The sequence below is a fragment of the Poecile atricapillus genome, chromosome 5 (assembly GCF_030490865.1).
Source record: "Poecile atricapillus isolate bPoeAtr1 chromosome 5, bPoeAtr1.hap1, whole genome shotgun sequence".
NCBI classification, from domain to species: domain Eukaryota; kingdom Metazoa; phylum Chordata; class Aves; order Passeriformes; family Paridae; genus Poecile; species Poecile atricapillus.
In genome coordinates, this window is record NC_081253.1 from 9,895,380 (window position 1) to 9,919,573 (window position 24,194).

The window sequence follows — 24,194 nt, forward strand, 5'->3', positions numbered from 1 at the left end:
GGATGCTACTGCTAAATTAGGTTTATTGAATTTTTGCTATTCAATTTATTTTGAAGTGTAGCTTAGTTATTGGAGCCTGGCAGATATTAAATACTTACTTTCACATAGATTCCTTTTGGGGAAAGGGAATCAGAAATCTAGAATCTTTTACAGGAAGTACCTTCCTCTGATGAGCTTGTGTAAACTGCAAAACAGCAACAGCTGATTTTGCATCTCAGTGTAAGAGGCAGTCCAAAAGCATGGTGGATGGATCAATTAAAATCTATTTTTTAAATAAAAGCATTACCAGAGTTACTGAAATGAAGAGGTTAAAAAACCTTCACTGCAGACCAGAAAATACTGACAATGTGAACCTTCCAATTCTTCCAGGTTCTTCTATTGAGTTGCAAATGTAACTGATCCTTATGGAAAAGGAGGATGATAAATCTGATACTCTGAGAGTTACAGAGGATTCTCTTTTAAGAGTATGTTTGTTATCTGTATGTGCAGCACTCATGTGGAGTTTCTTCTCACAATAACACTGACACTAAAATGTACATCAAATCTCTTCGGGGTCTAGCACAAGAGGAAGAAAATCCCCAACTTGACAATATAAGATTGGGAAATTTCAGAATGAGATTGATACTCTTTCTCCATCTCTTTCCAATACACAGAATCTAAAGGAATATATAGAGCTCAAGCAGCACTGGTATTTCTGTAACAGGTGGGAGTTCCTTCAGCAAGGAGCTCTGTGCTCCCAGCAAAGCCTGGATCCTCACTGCAGCTGATGCCAATGGACTGGGATACAACAGCTGGAACTTCTGTCACTCCAAAGGGACAAGACACTGCAGGCAGCCCCAGGACAGTGACAGTACCACAGGTATTATTGATTAAGCCCAGAAAGCTACCACTGGAAAATGGAAGATGGGATTATTTATTTGTTTGTTTATTTATTTGCTTATTATTTTAGGCAAGGAAATTATTTCAGGCATTTCATGGCTTGTTTGTACAGAATCTAAACCACCTGAGCTCTGAGTGCCTTTTGTAATGTAGATCCCAGGCATATTTTTATAGGAAGTCCTAATTACAAACAAAGCTTTTTACACACGTGCTTATGTTCCAACCCTATTTCTTTACAAAGAAAAGCATTTTTAAAATTAAAATGTTGTGTTTACAACACATTTTTCATCCACAGAATACAAGTAATTTCACAAAATGGGGTAGTAAAGCACTTTATGTTCTGCAGGGACAACACGTATTTGACACAAATGACAGTGTAGGGGTGAGGAAGCAGGACCAGATGTGTTGGCAGTTCAGCCATCACTTCCCACTTCCCTTTCTTTGACCAGCTTGTCTCCCACTTGCTCTGGGTAGAAAATCCCAAATACATTTTTTCAAATTGCTTGACAGCTGTTGCAGTCTGCAACCTCAGGATCTCGTCCAGGGAAGCAGCAGGGTTCTGGGGACCAGCATGAAACACCAACGAGACGGGCTCCCGTTCATGAAACCATTTATTCAGCATGGGAACAAAGTCAGGTCCAGAACAGAGAGCCCCGAACAGAGGCCAAGCAGGGGTCTTTGAGGGACAGAACCGAGGGTTTACACCTTTGAGGGTGGAGTTCAGGGTCAGGGACCATTAGAAACACACCAAGGGAGAACCCCCCAGGGACTCAAACCCAATCAGAACTCCTGGGCCGCCCTTCACAAGGGGTTTGGGGTGGAACAATGTTAACTCTTTGTCTCCCTGAGGCCGCTGCCACAGACAGCCATGTGCCAAGTGGTCTGCTAAGAGCTTTTCTGCAACATACTTTTGACTAGGAATGACTATATGACTTGTAATGGCAATTACTGGGGGCCAGTCTCCCAGCATTTGTGTTGTTAACAGTCTGCAAATAATCCCATTAACAATCTTTCTTCTTGTCAGGAGTTTTCAACATATCTATTAAAAATGGAAGCAGAGCCAAATTGAAGTTTGGAACAAATCTCATCTTATATTCTTTTTTAAACGGCAAATGGCTTTACTTTAAACAATGTTTCATATTAAATTAGTATGCAGTATGTGCTTTTTATTTATTAATAATTGATAGCCACTTACTGTAACTCTACAGAAAACTATTCCAATAACTTTTTCATGCTTATAGCATTGAAGTAGTCATTAGAGAATAACTTGCTGAACAGCTTTTTCTGATCTTGGAGACCCATGTTAACATATCTGACCACACCAGTCATCAGTGAATTTGTTTTCACAACCATTCTGTGAAATACATAAATTCTATAATGCAATTTGGCATAGAAGAGGGGAAAATAAAAACATGACATATATATATTATAAAAAAAGTTGAAGTGAATTTCTGAATTGTCCCAGAAACTGGCAAAAGACAAGATGTTAGTATGAGGCTCTGATAACCTGATAGGCCTAATTAACAAAAGAATCCTCAGCATTTACTAAGATACTAATAAAGATAATATGTTTTTCAGTATATAAAGCACCTGGATCTAATAAGCTCGCAATAATCAGCAAGCATAGAGAAACACCACATTTTTGTTTCCATCATAAAAGACACAGAAAGTTGGCACTTTAAAAAGCTGAGGGATGGAATAACTGAGTGAATAAAGCAACAGCAAGAACATCAATCTGTGTGGACACAACGCACTTAATCTGCCGTGCAAACAATGAGAAATATTAAGCAGTGGGTCTGTGGCAAATGAAGGAAGAACTCTGAAAGGTCCCAGTCAAACCTGAAATCACCAACACTTGGAAACATCTACGTATCAGCATGTTTGGAGAAATTGTCCCTTATCCCAAAGAAAGGAAATGTCTTTAGAATAACTATGTAATAATTCAAGATAAACATTTAACATTTTAATTGAGAGCATGGACCGTGTAACTTACTCCACTGCCAAAAGTTAACATCCTGAAATATAGGTAGACATTGAAGTTACAGTGACTTAATTGAAATAATTTAATTATCCCTTGAAAGCTTAAGCAGCTTGAAGATGCCATTAAAAGTGCAGTTAAGAGTGTTTTCCAAATTAAATCTTCAGATTTCCTAACTGGGCTTTATTGCCAAGCTGTATTTTATACTAGCTAGGAAAGGACTGTAACTCATGAGTTCTTTGGAATGAAAAGAACTGTTCTGTTCTGTTAAAAGCTGTTTCTGTTCACTGGGGTAGCTATAATATGTTAATATCTCTTTTTTAAAAATTATTTTTATTTCACTAGTTTAAGATCAACATCGATAGAAACATTATTTTCTATTATGATTTGCATGTCCTGTCTCCTTATCTCCTCAAGGGCACAATTACACACTCAACAAAACAAGCAGCAAACCCAGGTCACTGAGAAAATGAAATAAAACTCAGTACAGCTACAGCAGGCTGACTGTGCCAGCTATTACGGTCATTACATGGCTGGATAACCACAAGATTCAAAATGCTACCTGGAGGAAGAATAGCCCTAACTGTCCCTGTAGAATGATCTGTGTAACTGTTCAGATAATAACAGTGGCAGTTCAGACAGGTTTCTGAGCAGAGGATTGGGAAGGAGGTATTTGAAGAGAGCCACTTGCAGAGCCCTTTCCACACTCCTCTTTGCTGAGGATCAAACTCCTGGCCACGGGAAGTCTTTGACCTACGGCACAACTAAACCAGTAAAACAAATCCTGCCAGAGAGGGAAAAACATACCTGAGAGTCAACTGGCAGGGAATGCTGATATGTATGGAATACCATAGGAAAACATGGGAAGGAGACAGAAGAATGGTTTGAGAAGGAAAAGGTTGAAGAAGCAATCAGGCAATAATTTAGCAAAGTTCTGGGATGATAATTGCTCCTCCTCTATGCTAATTTGTATTATGGGAATATGGCAAGATGATTGCATTACTGCAGTTAAGGTCAAGTATTTTAAAAACTTTAAAAATGTTAATTTCATTTTTAAATAATAATATTTAAAAAAAAACGGGGGGCAGGGGGCTATTTTAAAAAGGAAAACAGACATTTCAAGGCAGCACTTTGAAAATGAAGTCTCTCTCTTTAGGTATCTTTCCTAATCAGGAAATGTGAAAATGAAGAAACATAACTTTATGCAATTTAAATCAAAATCTCCCTGGGAACCAATTCTTTCTCAGCAAATCCTCATGATCTACACCCATTTTACATCAACTCAAAATGTCAAAGGAGTAGTAAACCCATTACTTTAAGGAACTATATCTGCTCTTGAAGTTAGTTGAAAAACTTCTGTATTTTCATGTCTTTTAAACTGTATTTCTTTTAGCAGAATTAATGAAGATGAAATGAGGATGACTTGGGAAAGAATCACACTATCATTAAAGTCAGAAAGGAACCTGAAGATCATTGACTCCAACCCAGCATTGCCAAGCCCACCAGCAAACCAGGTCCCTAAGATTCTGCACATCTTTTCAATACCTCCAGGGATGGTGATTCCCCACTTTCCCAGGCAGCCTGAACACTGAGGGCTGCTCAAACATAGCAGCCACTGAGCCCTGCCCTCGTGCAACAGGAAGGGATGAGAAGTGTGAGCTGGTGATTAAGGTGCAGCGTGTGGTACCAGTGGTGACAGAGCGCCCCGAATTCTGCATTTGACCCAGGCCATGTCGAACAGTTCCATCGCTGCTGACTGAGGTGACCCACTGAAGTGCCTTGGCCAAGGGAATCGTTAATCTTTGCTACCCTGAGACCCACTATTGTTGCCATAGCTACTCTAAAACTAGGTTATTCTGAAAACTGAAAATAAATTATATCATTTTACACTTCAAGCAGTTAAGAGTCAGATCTTGATCTCAAAACAGTACAAATCTGGTACAACTCAAGGGGGTTAGTTTAACTCTTTGGTAACAGGTTTGTAATAAATTCCAGAGCAATTCCACCTAATTTATTCAGCTTTAAATGAGGCCCCATTTCAAATAGGTGCATAAGCATTGCCTAACTTTAAACACATGAATAAGGCCTCTAAAATTGTGTAGTGAAAGAAAGCCAGGCAGTATCAAGCTGCCATTAAAAGCATTTTCTTGCTTGCTCTTGAGAAACGATGGGCTAACTAAATTCTGGTGAGATACCAGGAATTCATATGGCACTTTAAAATTCACAAGAATCAAACCTTATCTCTCCTTTTTCTGTAGCTGTATTATGAATACTCAGTAGTTCCAAGGCTCTGCATATCTGACACTCCTATTCCAGAAGCTCTGCCTTTGCCAAGCCTGCTTTTTGTAACCAAGAAATACAGTTAAAAGGTTCATGTTTCAGATCATGCTTTACATCCAAAGCTTATTATAAATGTTTTGTTCCACTGCACAGCAACAAAATCCAATCTTTACTGTCAAAGCTCTTCAAAATTGCACAAGCCTAGTTAGTAACACTTACTGTATGTACCAGATTTTGCAAATACAAGACAGAATCTCTTGATACTTCATTTTCTTCTAGCAGAACTAGAAGCTACACATCATATGCATTTATGAGCAACACAGTTCAAAAAAGACATGCTCTCAGGCTACCCACAAACCACTCCTTTATTGGGAGGCAAAAGTGCCTTTAAGAGATACTTTGCACATTTGCCAGGGAGACCACTGACTATGAGTAGAGGCAGCTGCCAGTGTGGGATTGTCAACTTCTATCCATTGGAATTCCATCTAGTGGATAATGCTGTTCTGTGCAGGATGCCATGGCCAGCCCAACCCCTGGCCTGCTACCAGGCCCTCCAGGAGAACTCAGTGTCAGCAACAGCACCAGGGAACACAGAACAAACACAGAATCGGAAGGAAAACAAAATGAAAAATTCCCCCATAACTTGCAACAACTCAAGAAGACTTAAGAAATACTAATCCTCTGTAATGAATAAAATGCACATACAGCTTGATTTAAATCAGTCTCTTTTTGTATTCCAAATCATTGCTGAAAATAGATTCCTTTTCCCTATTATCCCTGGCCCTGTCACAGCAGGGTAATGTCAAGTAAAGGTCTAGCTGAGAAAATACACTGAAATACAAAGGAACTTATCCTCTGTCTTTTCCTGCTATTATGAATGGTTTATAATAGAACCCAAAACAAAACTCAGTCATTCTCATCTGTGGTTTCTACCTCCTAATAAAAACTGAGCTCCCTTTTTCACTTCTTTCTTCATTATAAATTTATGTTGGTGGCACAATAAAATATTGTAACAAAACCTTTTAAAGATGGGGATCACACTTCATGTCTAAACCAGAAACACCAACTTTGGCTCCCACTAAATGATTTTTATTTCCAGAGGCACCTATATTTGACTCTAAAACCACCAAAAGCCACAGTGAAGTCTCAACTGCCTTCAGCAAAAGTGGATCAAAGACCTCATATTTGTCAAGTTAAGAGGCAGGGGCTAGCTGTGCAGGATCTGAGCCTCTGGACACACATCTCAACACCATGTTCTGTTCTCCATGTGAACATGTGTAACACAGGCTGTAAGTGCCCTCCCCATGTGCAGGTTCAGCCCTGCTAGTGCAGCTCAGCAGCACCTGCAGGGAACAGGGCCTCACTCTGTTCACTGCCTTTGGTCAAATATGCCAAATCATCAAAGAGTTTCAAGAAGTAGTAGGTAACAAAGATTTCATATCAAAAGTAGACTGGAATTGGAGTGATTTGGTTCAATGCCCAGCATGGCAGTTCAGCAAATGACTCAACATCCGTGCCTCCATTCACTTTTCTAAAATGACATTAATCACATTTACTGTCAAAAAAAGCAAGGCTGACAGAGAAAGTGGAAAGAAAGTGCCTTCCATTTTAAGTTTTTGCAGCCTCTAGAAATATTCCAAATATTCCAAGTTTGGTTGGGGATTCAGGAACCTTTTTCACTAAAGGAACATACTGAAATATTATAATATTTATATTTATATATAATATTTATTTATATTTAAATAAATAAATAAATATTTATAATATAACATATATAAATAATAAGCAATGTAATGGCAGCTGTACAAAAGGGAATAGCAATCCACTGAAAAGCAGGGCTTTAAAGTCAGGTGTAAGCTCCAAAATCACTCTGATACAAATGCCCAATTCCTGAGTGTACACCTATAAATGCTGAAATACCATAGCTTGGTTTGTCCATGCAGCAATGACTAATCCATCTTCAGAAAATAATCTAGCCAGCCTAGCAAGTTCTTCTGTATTTAATTCAGCTCAGACTCTAAGTAATAAGAGTCACTTATTACAAACTGTCTTAAGACACGGTGTAGCCCACTATCACCAGACAAGCAATTGAGGTTTCAGAGGGGTTTTTTGGGCATGTTTGCTTGTTTGTTTGTTTGTTTTCAGGTGGAATTGAATGAACAGAGCTGCACTCATCAACATAGTCTGAAGACTGGACAAGAAGAATGAATTTTAATACTTCTTCAATCCTTTCTCAAGTAAGAGCTCTCTTGAAACACTACAACAATGTTCCCTAAAGTCAGTTAAAAATTTTTGACCACCATTTTGCCTTTCCTTTTCACCACAACTCCTCTGTCTGGTATGTGTGGACTCAACTGTGCCTGGGTCTCTTTCAAAAGCCAGAGAACTAATGCAGCTGCTATTAAGTGGGAGTTTTTAATCACTCCCTGCTTTTGCTCTCTAATTGTAGCTATTCCAAATACCACGACATAATTAAAGAGGTCTTTTCAAAAGAAAAAACATACAGTCTCATTTACCCTTGGAGGGAAAAATAACCTTACAGACCTATCAGTATTTTGCTGCATATTGCAACTAAATTAATGAGGGGAATTAAATGCAGAGCCAATTAAAACATTGTTTTTTAAAAAAAATTCCTTTATTCCCTTGTCTACATTCAACCAAAATGAGAAGTCCCTATGAACTCAGATTGTAGGTGTTTTTATGAGCTTCCTGGACATTATGTGAAAGTTTCACCTCTGCACAATTTTTAATTTTTACAACAAAAATGTAAGCTTTGTAGTTTAAAGCCCCACTAGTTTGTCAAAACAGAACATCCATCTTCTGTTCTTTGCAGAGGGGGCAGCTGCACAAAGCACAGCTGACACTGCTGAACACGTCTGAGTAAACCATACAGCTACTGAGACGTGTGGGTCCAGAGGAGTGTCAGGAAAGACCTAGATACTCAGAAATACATGTATATACTCTTATTCACACTTCACACTGCTTCCAGCACCCACAGATATCCTACAAGCCCATCTGGAAACAGGTCTGTAGGAGTTTATCCAGAGAAGACAGTCCCTGCAGCAGGCTCCTTGTTCATCAACAGCTTCTGCAGTGGAAAACACTACAGAATAACAACTCCCCCAGTAACCCCCTTCTCAAAAGTTTCTATTGCAAAAATATGAAAACTGGTTATGAAAGAGCTGCAGACTTAACAGGATGAGTAAGCGAAGACATCCTAAATATCTCCCATAGCAATGGACTGCATACCAACGAGACTGTTCACAACTTTTCTAGCAGAGGCTCAGAAGTTCATGGGGACTTGATGCAGAGTTTCTCTGCCATTCCCCACCCACCTCCAACAGCTTTCACGTTATTGTAGACCTAGAGACCTGGGCAATAGTCACAATTACTCATCTGCTCCCAGATATGCCATCCTCCGTGGGCAGCACGGCTGCTCCCCTCATGCAATGATGAGGTACACACTGCTCCCCCAGAGCTGCTCCACCTGAACTCCTGACCTTTTCACAGCCTAATATGGCAAAAAACCCCTTGTGTTTGCTTTCTGCAGTTGGCTACTATGTACTTGTACAGTTCTTCACATCTATAAAAGTATCCTGATGGTTTGAAACTGATATGAGTTTGGAGGAGTGAGAATACAATGTATTCTGGTCCCATCCACCACCTTCTCCTAATGAAAAGAATTGGTCCCAGCTCAAGTAATTAGCAAAATGTAGGATTTAGTTATGTCTGTCTTGGAAACAGCACGTTCAGTTCCGGGCTCTGGCAGAGCTGGCTGGGTGTAGGCTGGGCATTTGAGAGCAAGACTTGTCCCTTTCCTCTGGGTATTGCCTGAGGTCACACAGCCCCAGCCTTCTCCTCCACTAAATGCCATCGCCTGGGATGCAAGCTCCCCAAAAAAGGGAGTGGGAATATACACCACATGCCTCTCTTACTGTGAGAAGGAACTTCTTTCAACTTAACATAGCTTTCCTTTGGTAAAGTCCACATTCATCAAATGTACCCACTTATCTTTCATTTTCTCGATTAAATATTTTTCTTCATAAAATTTGGCAACTGCCTCTCTAAAAACATTCCAAGTAAGAGAACAATAGACAGACAAATGAAGAACTAATGTTTCTTCCTTAATGCCTGGATTGTTACTAATGTTCCTAGATTATTGTTCTTAAGGAAATCAAGAAAAGAAAAAAACATATCTTCAAATTGAAAACCTTGTTGTAGTCTTTAAATGCGGAACTTCTTTTAGAAAAAAATTTCAAAGCTGAGTGTAGGTGGAGAAGCTATAAATAACCACATTTGTGCATGTTCCTTCTGTACAAGATACAGAAAATGTGCTCTGCATCAGCATAGAAAGATGCTGCTGTGCTCTGCATGAAATTTCTCCAGGCTGACAGGTAGATTATTTCTCTTGCAGTTATGCTGCTGGGTTGCTGTTTGTGAGTCTTTTCTGCAGCTCTCAGGAATCATACCTGGCACTTAGCTGCAGGGTAATGAATTAGCAATACAATTAATCAAGTCTGTCACACTATGACCAATGGTAATATTCAGAAATATTTTCTTACTTAGGGCATATAAACACTTCTGGTTGTTGCTGTCCATAGCACTAGTTAGAACAGTGATTTTGTTCCTTCTGAAACTAAGACATTTTTCCCATGTCTCCCTTTCTTGTCCCATATTTACCTTTTCACATCATTTTTCCACATGCAACTGGTGGGTCAGACATAGCTGTGGCCAGCTCTAGTCTAGGTCTGGCTCCTCCCATCTGGGCTGTTTGCTTGGACACAATCAGAGTTTTCTGAAATAATGTCCCAGGTCTCTCACAGCTCAAGAGGATGGGAAGAACATTGTTCCAGGCAGAGTAAGCATTGAAGCAAAGGCAACCTGAAAAGCTCTTGATTTTTTTGAATAAGCAAATCTCCATTTAATTTTCTTCTATGGTTGTTTCCACCACTTTAGCTTATGCTTTGAAGTTCCCAGGAAGAGAAACAGCTGAGCACGCTCAATGTCTGGCCCAGTTTCTTTTTCCTCTGCTCTTACACAGGGGATCTCTACAGCTCTTTGGAACCAACAGTTAAAACAATATCCTAATTATTAGAAACCTCTTTAACAATGCTCAGACTCTGCTGTGATCGCGTGCACTTGAAGTTTTATTAATTCCTCAAATAATTATTTAGCATCTTGTGTTTTCTCCTACCTCTAGTAACTGTGTTTTGCTGCTCTGACACCACACCAAGAGAAAAACAGCATTTGCAGACCTGATATTAAGTGGAGACACACACAGGACTCAGCTGATGTAGACTTCTAAGACCTTGACCTCCAAGTTGTTGCTACTAGTGACAGCTATCATCACAGCTAATTTTCATGTTTGTGCACACAGCAGCACAGTGCTGATGTTTTTGAGGAAAAGCTTTCCAATCAAATGGAGGAATTCGTACATTTCCAAGTGTGGCCTTTCATGGCTTGTGAAGTATTTTCCTTCTTTTTTTTTTTTATTTTTTTTTTTTCTTGGTGGGAGTGTCAAAAATGTAGAATAACCCCTTGAAATACATAGCAGCTATGCAGGAAGGAGAAGAGAAGCTACATGAACTGTTTAGAAAAATACATTATTCGCAAATGTGTAAATAGAGCAATTGATTCGAACTCTGCCAATGACAGATGAGCCTAAGGTTTTCAAGATGAGAAACAATGTAAAACTAAAAGAGAGTGGATAAAAATTCAGATAAAACCACAACTGCTCTTCACAGTTCCATCACTGATTTCCTTTATGGTCCCTTTTAGAGCCTGAGTTTGTAAAACAAAGAAATTCTCTGTCTGATAAACGTTAGGCTAAGATAACAGTATAATTACTACAATCACAAAATGTACATTTTGATAGTATTAGCCCACTGAAACATGTTGGTAGTTTAAACAAGATATTTAAATGTAAGTAACAATTAGAAAGGATTGATAAAGCAAGGATGAGCTTTGTAAGAGAGTATCTTTACTGCAAGTGCTGTGCTCTAGGCCCTAGATAGGCACTCAGGCACTCCCCACTGTGTTTGAGTTGCCTACTCACCACAGAGGAAACTGCTGATTGATATTGAATAAAGGATATTGGATAAAGCTCTGCTCTGGGTTACTATGGGGATCAGATGATTTAATCATCCAGGTTTAACAAGGCTTACAATCACAGCACTCAGCAGAGACAGGTTTAGGAAGAGAACAAATCCCGGCTGGGTCAGACAGGTCTTGGTACAGTCTTGTGGCAGAAACAGAAAAATTCACCAGGATGGCAAGTGCAGCACTGCAGTAACCTTAAACACCCCTGCCAGGAACAGAGCCCTTTGGGGCTGAGCATCCTGCCAACAGCCAGGAAAACACAACCTTTATCCATGGGGCTCTGGCCTGATTAGAAACTAGAGGTAAAATATGAGAGCGCAAGCCCTGTGGGGAAGAAGCATGAGAGTAGAAGAGGAGAAGCAGGAGAACAGGAGTGAAAGAAGTCCCTGAATGTTTAAGTGGCTGTTTGTCATCAAGGATTTTTCTATGATGTCCTGTCTTTTAAATAAATATCCAGCTGCCTCACAATATTTTATCTCCAAGTTTATGTGTCAGGATGTGTGCAGGGGGAAAGGAGTGGTGTCAGAGAAAGGCTATGTCTGACCTCCTGGCAGTGCAGCCCTGACATTGGGTCCTGCCCAGCGATTCAAACCTGCACCGCAGCTTTTCTCCTGCTGTAGGGCCACTGCAGCACCTCTTCTGCTGCTGCTCCCATCTGTCAGTCACTGTTCAGGCAAACCAGCTGTGCTCAACACATGTGCCCAGGGCAGAGAAGCCACAGCTCAGCACTGCAGGTAACTGGAGAAAGGGCCAAGTTGCTGTGGGGTGTGAGAAGCTTTGCCTGTGGCACACAGACCCCTGCTGAGCTGGGTGCTCGCTATGCCAGACAGCAGGGCTGAAATGAAAATCCTGGAATGTTTACACCCTTGTGAAATCTCCTGCTCGTTCTTTCACATGTCACAGCAGAAAGGGATCCTGTGAGGGTTTCAAAGGCTGGAAGGCCAGTGACCTTACAGATGCACCACAGGAGGCCGTGGATAATGGCAGTGAGGAGCTGTTTGTCCACGGATAGCCCAGGCTGCCATGGCAGACAGGTAATGCAAAAATAAACTAGAATATGTGGGCAAGAAGGATCAGACTTATGAAAACCCTCTTCAGCAAGGAACAACCTTGAGCTGTTCAGAGAAAAGAGGAGACGCTTCAGTGGTTCCAAGAGTGAGACCCCTGAGCAGAATGAAGGGCAGAAGTGTTTGGGGACTTTCCCTATGAGCACCTTTTTAAAGAAAAGCTTAATTTTCCCCAAACTGAAATTTTCTGTGAAAAACTTTCTTTCTTGTTGTTTTTTGGGTTTTTTTTCCTAGTTTGATGGATCCAGGGCTACAGCATCCCCTCATGATGAACTTCCTTCTTGTGTTGTTTCATAACACCTTGTGGACTTTGAAAACCTGAGGAGGAAAGCAAGCAAGAGCCATATCCAAAATACATTTTGATTGTTTAAAGTTACTTTTTGTTGGAGGAACAGGGAATATAATAACACAAAAAAAGTTTCATTTTGTGGTTTCCTTCCCCCCCACAACTTTTCCTCCTTTTTTTGGGAAGGGAACCATCTGAAGGTCAAAATGTTTTATATGTTGCTGAAGCCAAAAATAAAAGTAATTTTCTCCATCCCTCAATACACGTTCCATCTAAAAAAATCCAAAAGGCAGGGAAAAAACTAAGTCAAGAGCTTTCAAAACAAAGGGAGTAGAAAGGTGAAAGACCAATGGATAGACCTGAAATGTGTTTGGTTTGCATATTTTCACATTTGAAAGACATTTTTGTTAAAGGGAACCATAGTGTAACATAAAAGAAGTTTATAGCTGTAACAGTATACAGGAATTGGAGCCAAGCAGCTCTGTCTGAATGTGCCTGAAGGGTTACCCCAGCCTAGGCAATAGCTTCCAGAACTACAATCCAGGTTACAGCTTCTAAAAACAAGCAAGAAGCTTTGTGTAAGGCTTTCCTGTGAGGAATATGAAACAAAAGAAGTTGCCTAAAAGTCTCCTGTGAGCTAAAACTCTGCGTTTAGTTCAAAATAGTGCACAACCTCTGTTCCATGGGAAGAAATACCAGAACTCTTCAGTCACTTCAGTGGTTTGGTAGGGCAGCTACAAGAACTAGGCACAGCCCACAGGAGATGCTAACAAAGAGCTGCACAGCACAGCACAGCCAGGGAAAGTAGTTTGTGGCATGGAGCAAGGCAGAGCTGCAAGGATGAGTGAGAACTAACGGGAATGACTGGCATGGAGAGGAGCAGCTCAGCCTAAGTTGGCTCTTATATATATATGGTGTATATATTACCCAGCAAGACATAATAATCTCAAACCATGAGTGTAATTCATTACAGAGGAGGAAGGTAACCAGCTGGCTGAGCAGCTGCTCCGTGGAGGAAAACACGGGGAAAAGTGTTATAGTTATACATTAGGAATTAGCTTTCATTTTGCTCTTTGTTGTCTGGCAAGGTTTTTTCTCACATCAATGAAAATACCTTTTGCTGGCCATCAGTCAAAAGCAATATGAAAGAGGAATGATCACTCTGAGTGACAGGCAGGACCACGAAAAAGCTGGGAGGCCATATGAGGAGATAATTGAAAGGAAAGATCAAGGGAAACAAATGGAATAGAAAAGAATTACTATTTTGGACTCCTAAACCAGTGCCTAAAATAGCATCTTTATTTCTTAGTGTAAAATACCTTTATTTCATTTTTAGATAGTCCAAATAAATCCTAAGATCTTTCCATAAGGGGTAAAACTGGAGTAGCAATGACCCTGTTGGTTTAGAGCAGGGATTTGTGAATCAGACATCCTGACATGAAAAGTTCTAGTCATGAAGCTTGAAGTGACCTTTGGCAGATTGCTCAACATCAACCTTTTAGAAAACCCATAATCCTGAAATGAAAGAAACCTTAATAAATGAGAAGCACTACTATTATTGTTACTTCTTAAAGTTACAGGGCAGAAAGTTTTCTGGCATTCCAGTCTACATCTACTCAAAGACCTTATTTTTCTCCATGTCCTTATGACAATTACTCATTCTAGCAATTACTTTCAAAAAATATACATATAGCTGGGGAAAACTCTGTTTTATTTCTCTTTCTTCACCACTGCAACCCTTCTATTTTTGTAGGGCTAATCAGTAACAGACAAGCCTAATTCTCTCTCCTCCTTTGCCATGACACTAAGAGCCAACGATGCCTTTCAGAAACAATAAACTACACATGATATTTTCAGGAATGCTGACATGCAAACAATCCCAGGACAGAAATAGACAATGAGGATGTGATGCATAATGACTACAAATTCTGTTTAAGTGTAACATCAAATTTTAGCAGTTTGCTGAGGACTGACTTCCATGCAGAATGCTGCAAAGCAAATCTGGGATCAGGCAGACGCTGAATGCCCAGCAGAACGTCATCACACAAGATTTGGGCTCCTGCATCCTAATAAATCTCACCCAACAATAGGTAGTGAGCTGAAGGTCTTGTCTGAAGAGCCTACATTATCATTATTTCCCTGACAGTCTGGAATAAGAGAGGGAAGTATCCAGGGTACAGTGAGAGTCATTCTCTGGAGGTGCCAGTGTCTCTCCACTGACTATAAAAGGAGACTGCATTAGGCTCCTGATTTGGATGATTCAGTTATGCTTCTAAAGACAGGCAGGATAAATACAGATCACACAGACCAATACAGATCATTACACCTGCCTACAGAGAAGGAACTGCATCTTTAGATCACCTTCTCCATTTCTCCATGCTATGACTTGTTTCCTCTTCATCCACTGAAAGACAGATCCAAATCCTCAATGAGTCAGGATGATTTCAGAGGATTTCCACAAGAGCTTCTTAGCCTGAGAACCCAAACATTTTCCATTCAAGAAGTAGCAAAACAGATCACCTGAAAGGAACTAGGTCTTGAAGGACAGACAGTTCTCTAAACAAGAAAAACTGTCTTTCTGACAGATAAAGGAAATTTTTTTTCTGTTCCTCTTCTCACTTCAATAGGTTCAGAGATCAAGCTGGCTCATTCAGATTTCTTCAGATCTTATCTCCCAAGACAGCTGTGAAGCTCATCAAAGTGTTCCTCCACTGCTCATACATCAGTGCTAAGTAAACTTCAGTTGGTAACTGAATCTGCCCCTGGAGTTGGATATCCCTTGCACTACTGCTCTGTGTATAAATTAAAAAGTGATCATTATTATTTTTTCATCAGTGACTCTTTAGGAGCACAAAGAACAATGGTCTGCTTGTCTTAATAACTGTGTAAAGGAAGTATGAGACAAAGGTTTTTTCCAGATAATTTCAAGTTATACTTTAAATAAAATTATGAAGAGGATAGTGTACTGTTAATCAGAAACCTCTAAGAGACTTCCAGAATAAATATCTTTAAACAAAAATTTAAACCTATAGTTCTTTTTGAAGAATCTTGGCACAAAAATAATACAAGATAATACTGGTCTAAATTTAAAAGCATTGTCAGACATTAAGAACAGACCTCCCTTTCTCTCATGTGAGTTTGGAGTAAGTAAAGCAGTTTACTTTTTAGGCTGATGGCCTCAGACATCTGAGGTATTCTTATACCATACAGTGATCAGTGGTTACAGGCTGCAAATGTCCTGGGTTCTGCCTGGACAGAAACAGCCACTGTCTGAATGGGCCCAAATAGCAACGTGCTGCATGACTGCACCCTCACTCAGGAAGCTCTGCTGTGGCCCTTCAAAGGGAGGATTTCTATGACAGAGTTATTGGTAAAGAGGAAAAATGCACATTATTCCTTGCAATTGTGCTCCTTTTCCAAGAACCCTGTCCTATTTTTGTTGGACAACCCTGAGCACACTGCCTATAAATGCTCCATGTCTTCACAAGGGGATGAACTAGAAGGAACTAGAGCAGTATCCCTATGAAATCACCAGAGACTGAGGAAATATGTGGGCAATATTCTCCTTCCCAGTGTGGTTCCCTGTGAGGCAAATCCAACACAATCTGGTCAAGGAGTACCAGGGGTTGTGTAGCTATTCAGGCTGCTCCTCCTCTATACTCTGTCATCACTAGAGCTTAGAGAGACATCTACAGTCAGTAGAAGTCATCTGAAACTCCTGCATAATCCCATGCCACTGTGGGTTCAAATTAAGGAATGACAGTCCTTTTTTAACAGTTCAAAATAAGGAACTAAATCACTCAGCAATGCTTGTTATTTAAGTGGCCATTTTCACTGTATTTGCAGGATCAGCACAAATAAACCACCACTTTACTTTCAGCATTGCTTACTTTAAAGTCCTCTTCAGAAGATGAGTGGGGCCACAGATCTCTTCATTGCCTGGGCTCACACTCACACTGCTTGAAAACATTCCCATTCCCTTGGCAGGAGCAATAGGAATGGAGTGAAAATAGCCATGAAAAAGCAGTTGACAAAATGTTTTATTGCACGGTCTGTGATGTGGATGAAAGCAAACAGAAAACCCTTTTACTACAACTGTACAACCTTTACTGTAAAAATAATAAAGCAGAGAAGTGCTACATCAGAGGTGTTAGAGATGTACGTGGGCTTGGAGACACGTGCACATAACATTAAGTTGATGCTTTAGAGCTCTGTAGGTAAAAGTTGTACGGTGTTCCACCAGAATTATCTGCTGAGATATTCATGTCAGATAATAAACCAGTGTTATTGCCACTTCCTGCTGGAAGGACAGAATTAGTGAGAACAAAGGTATTTATCTCTTAGTCATGGATAACAAAAGGCTTTTTTCTCTCCTGTTGTATCCCATTAGGAGATTGACACCTTTTTCATTATTTTTTGAGGGCAATACAGCCATACTTAGAACCTCCACTCAGTATCACTTATGGCTGGTAAGGTCACACACACCTAAGTTCAGAGAAAGTACAGCAGTGATACTCTGAAAATGCAAACATGTAAGTGACAAACATTAAATGCACCTCATGACCATATCAATTTACCAAAGGAGTTGTGAAAATTCTCTAGGATGCTTTGAATTGTAATTTTTAATTAATGACTGACAGTGGGAGCTATTTATATGCTAAATCTGTTCAGATGGCACACAGAGCATGTGATGTACTCTTGCAGGGTGATGTGGCTGAAGTCATCTGGTAGTAAAAATAATCTTGACAATTATAATGTTCTTTTTTCTTCCTTAGCAATTGTTTATGAATAAATCTCTTGTTTTACAAGACCCAGTGAAGGTGTTATTGTAAACAAAGCATAAAAGCAGATATATAGTCTCATTTCTTTTGTCTTTGAAACAAACTATGACAAGTTGGAAAATTACAGAATGTTGGAGAACTCTTCACTGCCTCTAAGGGATCAAAACAACCAAGTGTACACATGCAAATGGAGGAGTAATGCACAGACCTAATCTTGTGTGATAAAAAAATCTTCTAAATCCTCTAAAATCTTGTGTGAGAGCTAAATGAAACATAAACTGCCTCAAATATCCAAGCATTCTTCTGCAAATGGACTACATAGATCACATGTATCACATGAAGTGTTCTGCATTCTCAGATAATGTATGGAGACAGACAGATGTTGGCAGGACATTTTTCCATACGAATGATGTCAGGATCATGCCCTGATCCATTTTCTCTGCCAGTAAAAGCCAGACACATTACAAGTTAAAGTGCTTGGTTATGAAGAGAGACAGCCTTTCCTCTTCAATACTCTGCAGTCTCCCACAACAATGGCAGCTGGTAAATGTAATGATATCAAAATGGCCACATGGCCTTTTTATCCATCACCAGAGGCAGATAATCATGTAAGGAAACCAAAACTATGTCCCTTAATGTATCTGGGCATGAAGCCAACAGAAGGCAAATCCCAAATTTAGAGAAATCAGATGAACCTGACACTAGTCTAGCTTCTCAATAACCAAGAGGATTTGAGACATCACTGCAGCTGGAAAGGCAACAGTTCCAGCTTCCTTAGCACTGCCTACCCTCTCACCAGTAAATGTTTGTTAGTGTCATCTTGCTGTCTGCCACTGGTCTTCATCTGCCATTATGGGCCTGCTCCATTTTGCCATGCAGATCCACCACAACTAACTCAACACTGTTCATAGCCAAGAAACCACCAGCATATGCAGTACCTCTACATCCACCTATTTTTCTGCTCTTCATTTACAGGCAGACATCCCAACCAAAGTGAAGCAAGAAGAAAGTAGTACCAGAAGTGACCTTCAGAGAATCATGTGAGTCTGTGGAGAAACAGGCTGCCTGTGCCAGGCTGTGTTGGCATGAAGGTATGGCAATGATGGAAAGACTGAGAATTTCTGTGAGAAGCAATGAAGGCTACAGAATGAGAATGTCAGTGTGACTATTCTGATATGAAAGTGCGCTAAAGTACCAAGCTCAGGGCTTGCTCAGACCATTGCAATAATGTATCAAATGGGTCTCTATTCTCCTTCTACTTTAACAGGTCTGCTTCACTCAAATGAGTTTATTGAGTGGAGAATAGAGGTGAAACTCTTCCCCTTGTGAAACAAAAGGGGATGGGGAGGCAATGGGGGTAAGAACAACCTTTAAAGCTTCAGCTGTTTCTAAGGCTGTTTGATAACATTTCATGCTACAAGCCTTTTCCTCCCCTTGCTGTTTCATGGTGTTGCTGTTCACAGGGCAAAGGGAACATGTTAGAGTGGAGAGATGCACACAGAGCCTGGCAGGATAAATCAGGACCTAACAGTGCTAAGCAGTGGAAATATGAGAAAATATGAGAAAACACTTTCAAATATCAACAGAAATTGAAATGGTGTAATTTGACGGTAAATAGTCTGCAAAAGGGGAAGATACAGAGCAGAGAGGAGCAAAAGGGAAAAGAGAGAAAAGGTACCAAAAATGGTTCTGATGAATCTGCAGCAACTACAAAATAATGGCATGAAAGTCAAAGGGATTTTTCTTCTCCCTTGCAGGACAGAATCTCAGCACCTCCTCCCACAGCTGTGCTCTAAAAGGATCAAATAGCATAGTTCTTCCCTATCAGAAACCAGAGAACTTCTAAAAAACAACTGAAGCAATGAAGTATTTACACACTCAGCAACCCAACATTTTTATAATGATCCAAAATACTTTCGGTGTTAAAAGCGTTTCTTGTCAGTTCCTGCCTGTGTTGAACCTCATGGCAGATCACAAATTTTCTTAACTGCTGTTGCTTGTGTGTGAATGGTGCTCTATTTCCTGTGAAGGCTGCAAACACAGTTTCACACCATTTATTTTCTTTCCTTCTTTAAAACACTATATATTCATAACTCAGCATCTTCAGCACACCATTATTTACCCTGGTTCACATGTGCAAATGGATGTAATTGTATTAATACATAGATGTAGTAGGAAATAGTCTTGTAAAATGTCTGATGGTGTGAGGTAGTGATTATGTCTAATGATATTTTATAGCATAACATTTCTTACATTAATATTGTAACGTAGCAATCCGCAGTGTTTACACTTTTTTATACAGATGTGTATATTTTTTATACAATGTGTATTTCAGTTACGCTGTGACTGTAGGGATTCTGTGCAGTTCAAGCTGAAAGCCAGCTAGATTCAGAAGTACTTCCTTGACAGTGTGAAACTCTGAGAACACAGCCCTGACATGCCATTAGTACATACAGCAGGTAGTCTTTCCTTGCAAGTGGTGCAGATAACTATAGAAATCACATGAACGAGCCCTGTTGAACAGTTTAACCCTCAAATCCAGTTCAAATGGCACACACTTGGCCTACACAAAGCCTTCATCCAGCTAATCAGCTCTGCAAGACCCCTGTGCACAGTTGATATTCCATGTCCATACTCAATCCCTCTGACAAGCCTAACCAGAGTAGTAGATAAAGAATTACTGATCTCTCAGAGTCCACAAGAGTCTCTTCTTGGAGATGCCTTTACCAAAATCTGGTTTTGTTGTTAATAGCAGACTGAGAGGATGTGAAATAATCTTGGAGTCTCTATTAAGACATGCAACACAAAACACCTGTCCCTGCTAACATCCACATGTAGGACAAGATTGATGCACAGCAGGTGACATGACAAGAAAGGTATGGATGAACAAGTGAAGAAGTGCAAGTTCTGCCACAGAGATCATCTTTCACCAGAACTTTTACTGCACTGGACAACAGCTGGAGAGGGTGAGCCAGAGGATACCCTGACAGTGAAAACTGCACCTGTGAGAAACTGTTTAATTCTGAGCTGTGTGAGAGAAATATCTTCCTTAGAGAAACTATGCTGTATCACTACGTGTTTAGAAGACAGAAAAGTCTAATAAATTCAAGGCTCTCTTGTCAGGATTTCTTCTCCCACATCTTTTCATTTTACACTTGAACTAGAGGGAACTCAGTTGAAGGTTATTAAATTTTGACAAGGCAAGAAATTATTATAGATAAATGTTGCTTATGATCAGTGACAATATACAGGTAGACAGCTTTATCTGCCAACCAATGGGAATTTAACAAAATAAGCTTAATAGGAATTGCATGACAGATATACAGGAGGTGATTAGTTTCAAAAAAAAGCCCCCATCAACATACTCTGATATCTTCCTCCTCCTCATGGAATCTACAATTCATATTTCTGTTTAGCTGATAATTTCATTTATGAGTTACAAAGCATTTATCTTGAATAGTACAGATGTTTAGTGAACAGAATGATTCATCTCTTCCTCTCTACTTTCTAAGTAGGACAAAGAGATGCCTCCAGTGTGTGCTAGGATGGAAGCATGTCTGTCATTAAGTTGTTGCTTCCCAGATAATAACTACCCATTAAGAGAAAAATTTGGAAAGACTGCTGCCAACAGAACTCACACAGAGGAATGCTCTCGAAAGTGATTGTGCTCCAGAGACTCTTACTGCCTGTTTCTTTTTCTCCCACCAAAAGCCACAGTATGTACAAAGACCTGTTACTTTTGAAAACCAGTGACACAGCTTCATTGCCCTGCATGTGTGGGAAGTAAAAGTCTGAATGGGCTTCATGAATGAACCTCATAAACACTTCTACTGAATTCAGAAGATGTAAGATAGAAAGTTTCAGTTTGGAAAGAGTGAACAAAAGTGTAAATCACCCTAGGGAATTAAGAATACCTAAGATACTTATTCATGTTAAATAGCACAATTAGAAAAAGTATAAAACCATCAGAATTTAAAACCTTTGATTTTTCCGATTTTAGCCCTAAAACTGTATTAACTTCACATAGTTTGCTAGAAGTATTCTAACTGAATACCCAATATATGCTCTATTTAATATATAGCTTATGAATTTCATTACCATGCAGTATGTTTGCTGACACATAATGAAAGAAAACTTGCTTAAATTAAGCATCTGTTACATTCATTCCCAGTTTTAGCTATATATGTCATGAATATTTTTGTGGTTTTAGAGGAAAACCTGAATAGATAGAAATACTGGCAAACTTTTGAAGACTGCCAAAGAAAATATCAGAAATATTTGCAAAGGACATCTACAGCTACAGTTCTGTCTATGCTGGTACACTCCAGTTATGGCATTAATAGCACCACAGATTTGCATGTTGAATAACAGTTGCCTGTCTCCTGTCCTTGTTGGTTCATGTCTATTTTGCATGTGACAGCTTTGTCACTCTGTCTCTGCCTCATTTTTCACTTGGAGGAAGGCAATGGCATAAAGAACCCCAGGGACATTAGAATGCTCCATAAACATGATTAGAGCATTCAGCCTCTTCATTTAAAGCAAGTACCATATTGCTACCAACATCTGCTTTGGGCTATAATGGGGCCCTTAAACAAACCACACCACCCTGAATGAGCAGAGCTCTGGAACATCTGTTGATTGTGCCTGCACAGTTGGCAGCTACAAACATGGCATCTCATACTTACTGTCACTCACACTCTTGTGCTGCTACTCATATGGATTCCTTTGGGAGAGAAAAGTTATCCTCCTGGAGCTGAGGTTCTCTGAGATGAGCCTGTGCTGTATAAACTGTATTTCTTTGAGGGGGGCTCTGAGCATTGGAGTGTGCACTTCACTGGGGCCAGCTGACTCATGGCATGGGTATGTGGACTCCATAAGTGGTAATGGTGCAAAGATCATATAAACAGCACCACTAAACTGTCAGTTTATGTTGTTTCCATACTGAAAGGTGAAACACACCACAGTTCAATTGCTTTTCACACTTGAAATTATTTTTTTCTATTAAACATCACTTTCTCAGGAACAGTAGAGTACCTATAGCTATTTGCTTACTTGTGACAAATTAACCACTGAAAATAGTGCCACATTCTCACAGGGAATGGACTGATCAATATTCAATGGACTGATTGATAATTTCCAACATGAAACCAAGAGATACTGAAAGATGCATTAGGATTTTAGAAAATTTTTCAAGCTGTGTGTGAAATCTTGGTTATGGCACCAGCTTCTAGATGAGTCACTAACCTTTATGGCTGCAAATAAAGGGACATTTCTTATCTCTTTAGTAGGGATATTACCTGTTGAACATCCTGCTGGAAAACACAGAGCTGCAGCCTTTGATGTAGCCGGACCTTTCTGTGTTGCCAGATGCTTTCTAGGCGCCGCTGGTGGTGCAGGACTTCATGTACCACATCCAACACCTGGTGAACAGCTTTGGAGTAGTTTGCAGTAGCAGTAAGGGATTCAGAATTCCCAGGACTCAAGGGACGCTGTAGGACATCCAGCAAGGCTTTTCCATCCTGGCTCACCTGAATGAAGAAACAGGCCTGCTTCACTGCACTGGTACTTAAAATCTGAGAGCTGACAGAGAACAGCCATTGTTTGTCTGCTGTGTTTTCCTTATTTCAGTCAAAAAGGAAGAAAGAGCTCATAACATCTCTTTCTGACTTGCACTTACACATTCTGCACTTGCCTTTGCTTCCTGGTGGCCGCCCTGCTGTGTCACTCAGCAGGAGCACAGGTAGGGCACTGCTGGGGCTTTATTCCACTGTGACACTTGGGTACTGAAAATTCCTGACACACACTGCTTGGTGACAGGTGGCATTTGCAAGTGCAGGTCTATCTTTGTGAGGAGGTGGCATTTTAAGAAAACCACAGATGGCAGAGTCATTCATATTCTGTATAATAAGGGAGAGTCCTTTCTTTGTAGGATTACTAAGTATGTCTATACATTGAGAAGTGTGACATTCCCTTCTGTATTTCATTCAGTGGCAGTGAAAAGTAAATTAGTATATGACTGATTTTTTTCTTCCCCAGGAACAGCTCAGAGGAACCTATGGTCTCAATTTTCTATAGACTATGAAGTTTGCTGGTAAATGCAAAGCCCTCTGCACACATGTAACCTTTTTCAAGCATATTAAAAGATATTTACAGATACAAAGGCATTTGGGCATTAAAAAAAATCAGAATGTCTGGTTTTTAATGTCAGACTTTTTTTTCTGGAACATTCCTGGACCGTTTTAATATTGCAGGGGCAAAATGACAAATTTAACCATAAAAACCATATTTCTGCTACTGACTCTTGAAAAATGTTTTTTTGAAATAATTTTTCAGTTCCAGATTACAAAATTAAAATATTTTGTTCAACAGAAATGATAAATATGGAAACTACTGGAATCCCTCTCTTTCCCCAGCTTACTTTTCGCTTTTCCCTCTGAAGCAAACTGCAGTGAAAATCACAAGTTTTCCTGAAACTGTATTTGTATGCAATCACAATCACCAATCTTGACAGAAAGTAGGGTAATGAATGTTTTTCATCCCGTTCAAATTCTGAACATTAGCAGCCAAAGTTAAAACACGTCTCCAGGATTTCCACGTCTCATTCATTCCTGTATTATAAGTTGCTTGTTCAAATGTAGTAAATATTCTTTTAATGTCCAAACCTGTGTCTTTCGGCAAGCCATGCCACATCCTGGTCTGTGCTAGCACTGGGTATATGGCGCATTTTCAGAGAAACTAAGAGACCTTTTGAGATGCATACTGGCAAAAATTGGAGTCAAATCTCATCATATTTATGACTATTTGGTGGCCTTAGGAAAATTGTT

At 39.8% G+C, this 24,194-nt stretch overlaps 1 protein-coding gene across 5 annotated transcripts in view; it reads right to left on the reverse strand.

Moving 5' to 3' along the window:
* Window positions 1-24,194, reverse strand: part of KALRN (kalirin RhoGEF kinase) — a 473,821-nt gene that overhangs the window by 216,737 nt on the left and 232,890 nt on the right. For all 5 annotated transcript variants that reach the window (XM_058840643.1, XM_058840637.1, XM_058840639.1 and 2 more), the window contains exon 9: window positions 22,668-22,898. In XM_058840643.1, the coding sequence (XP_058696626.1) occupies window positions 22,668-22,898 (231 nt within the window). The remainder of the gene's footprint in view (window positions 1-22,667; window positions 22,899-24,194) is intronic.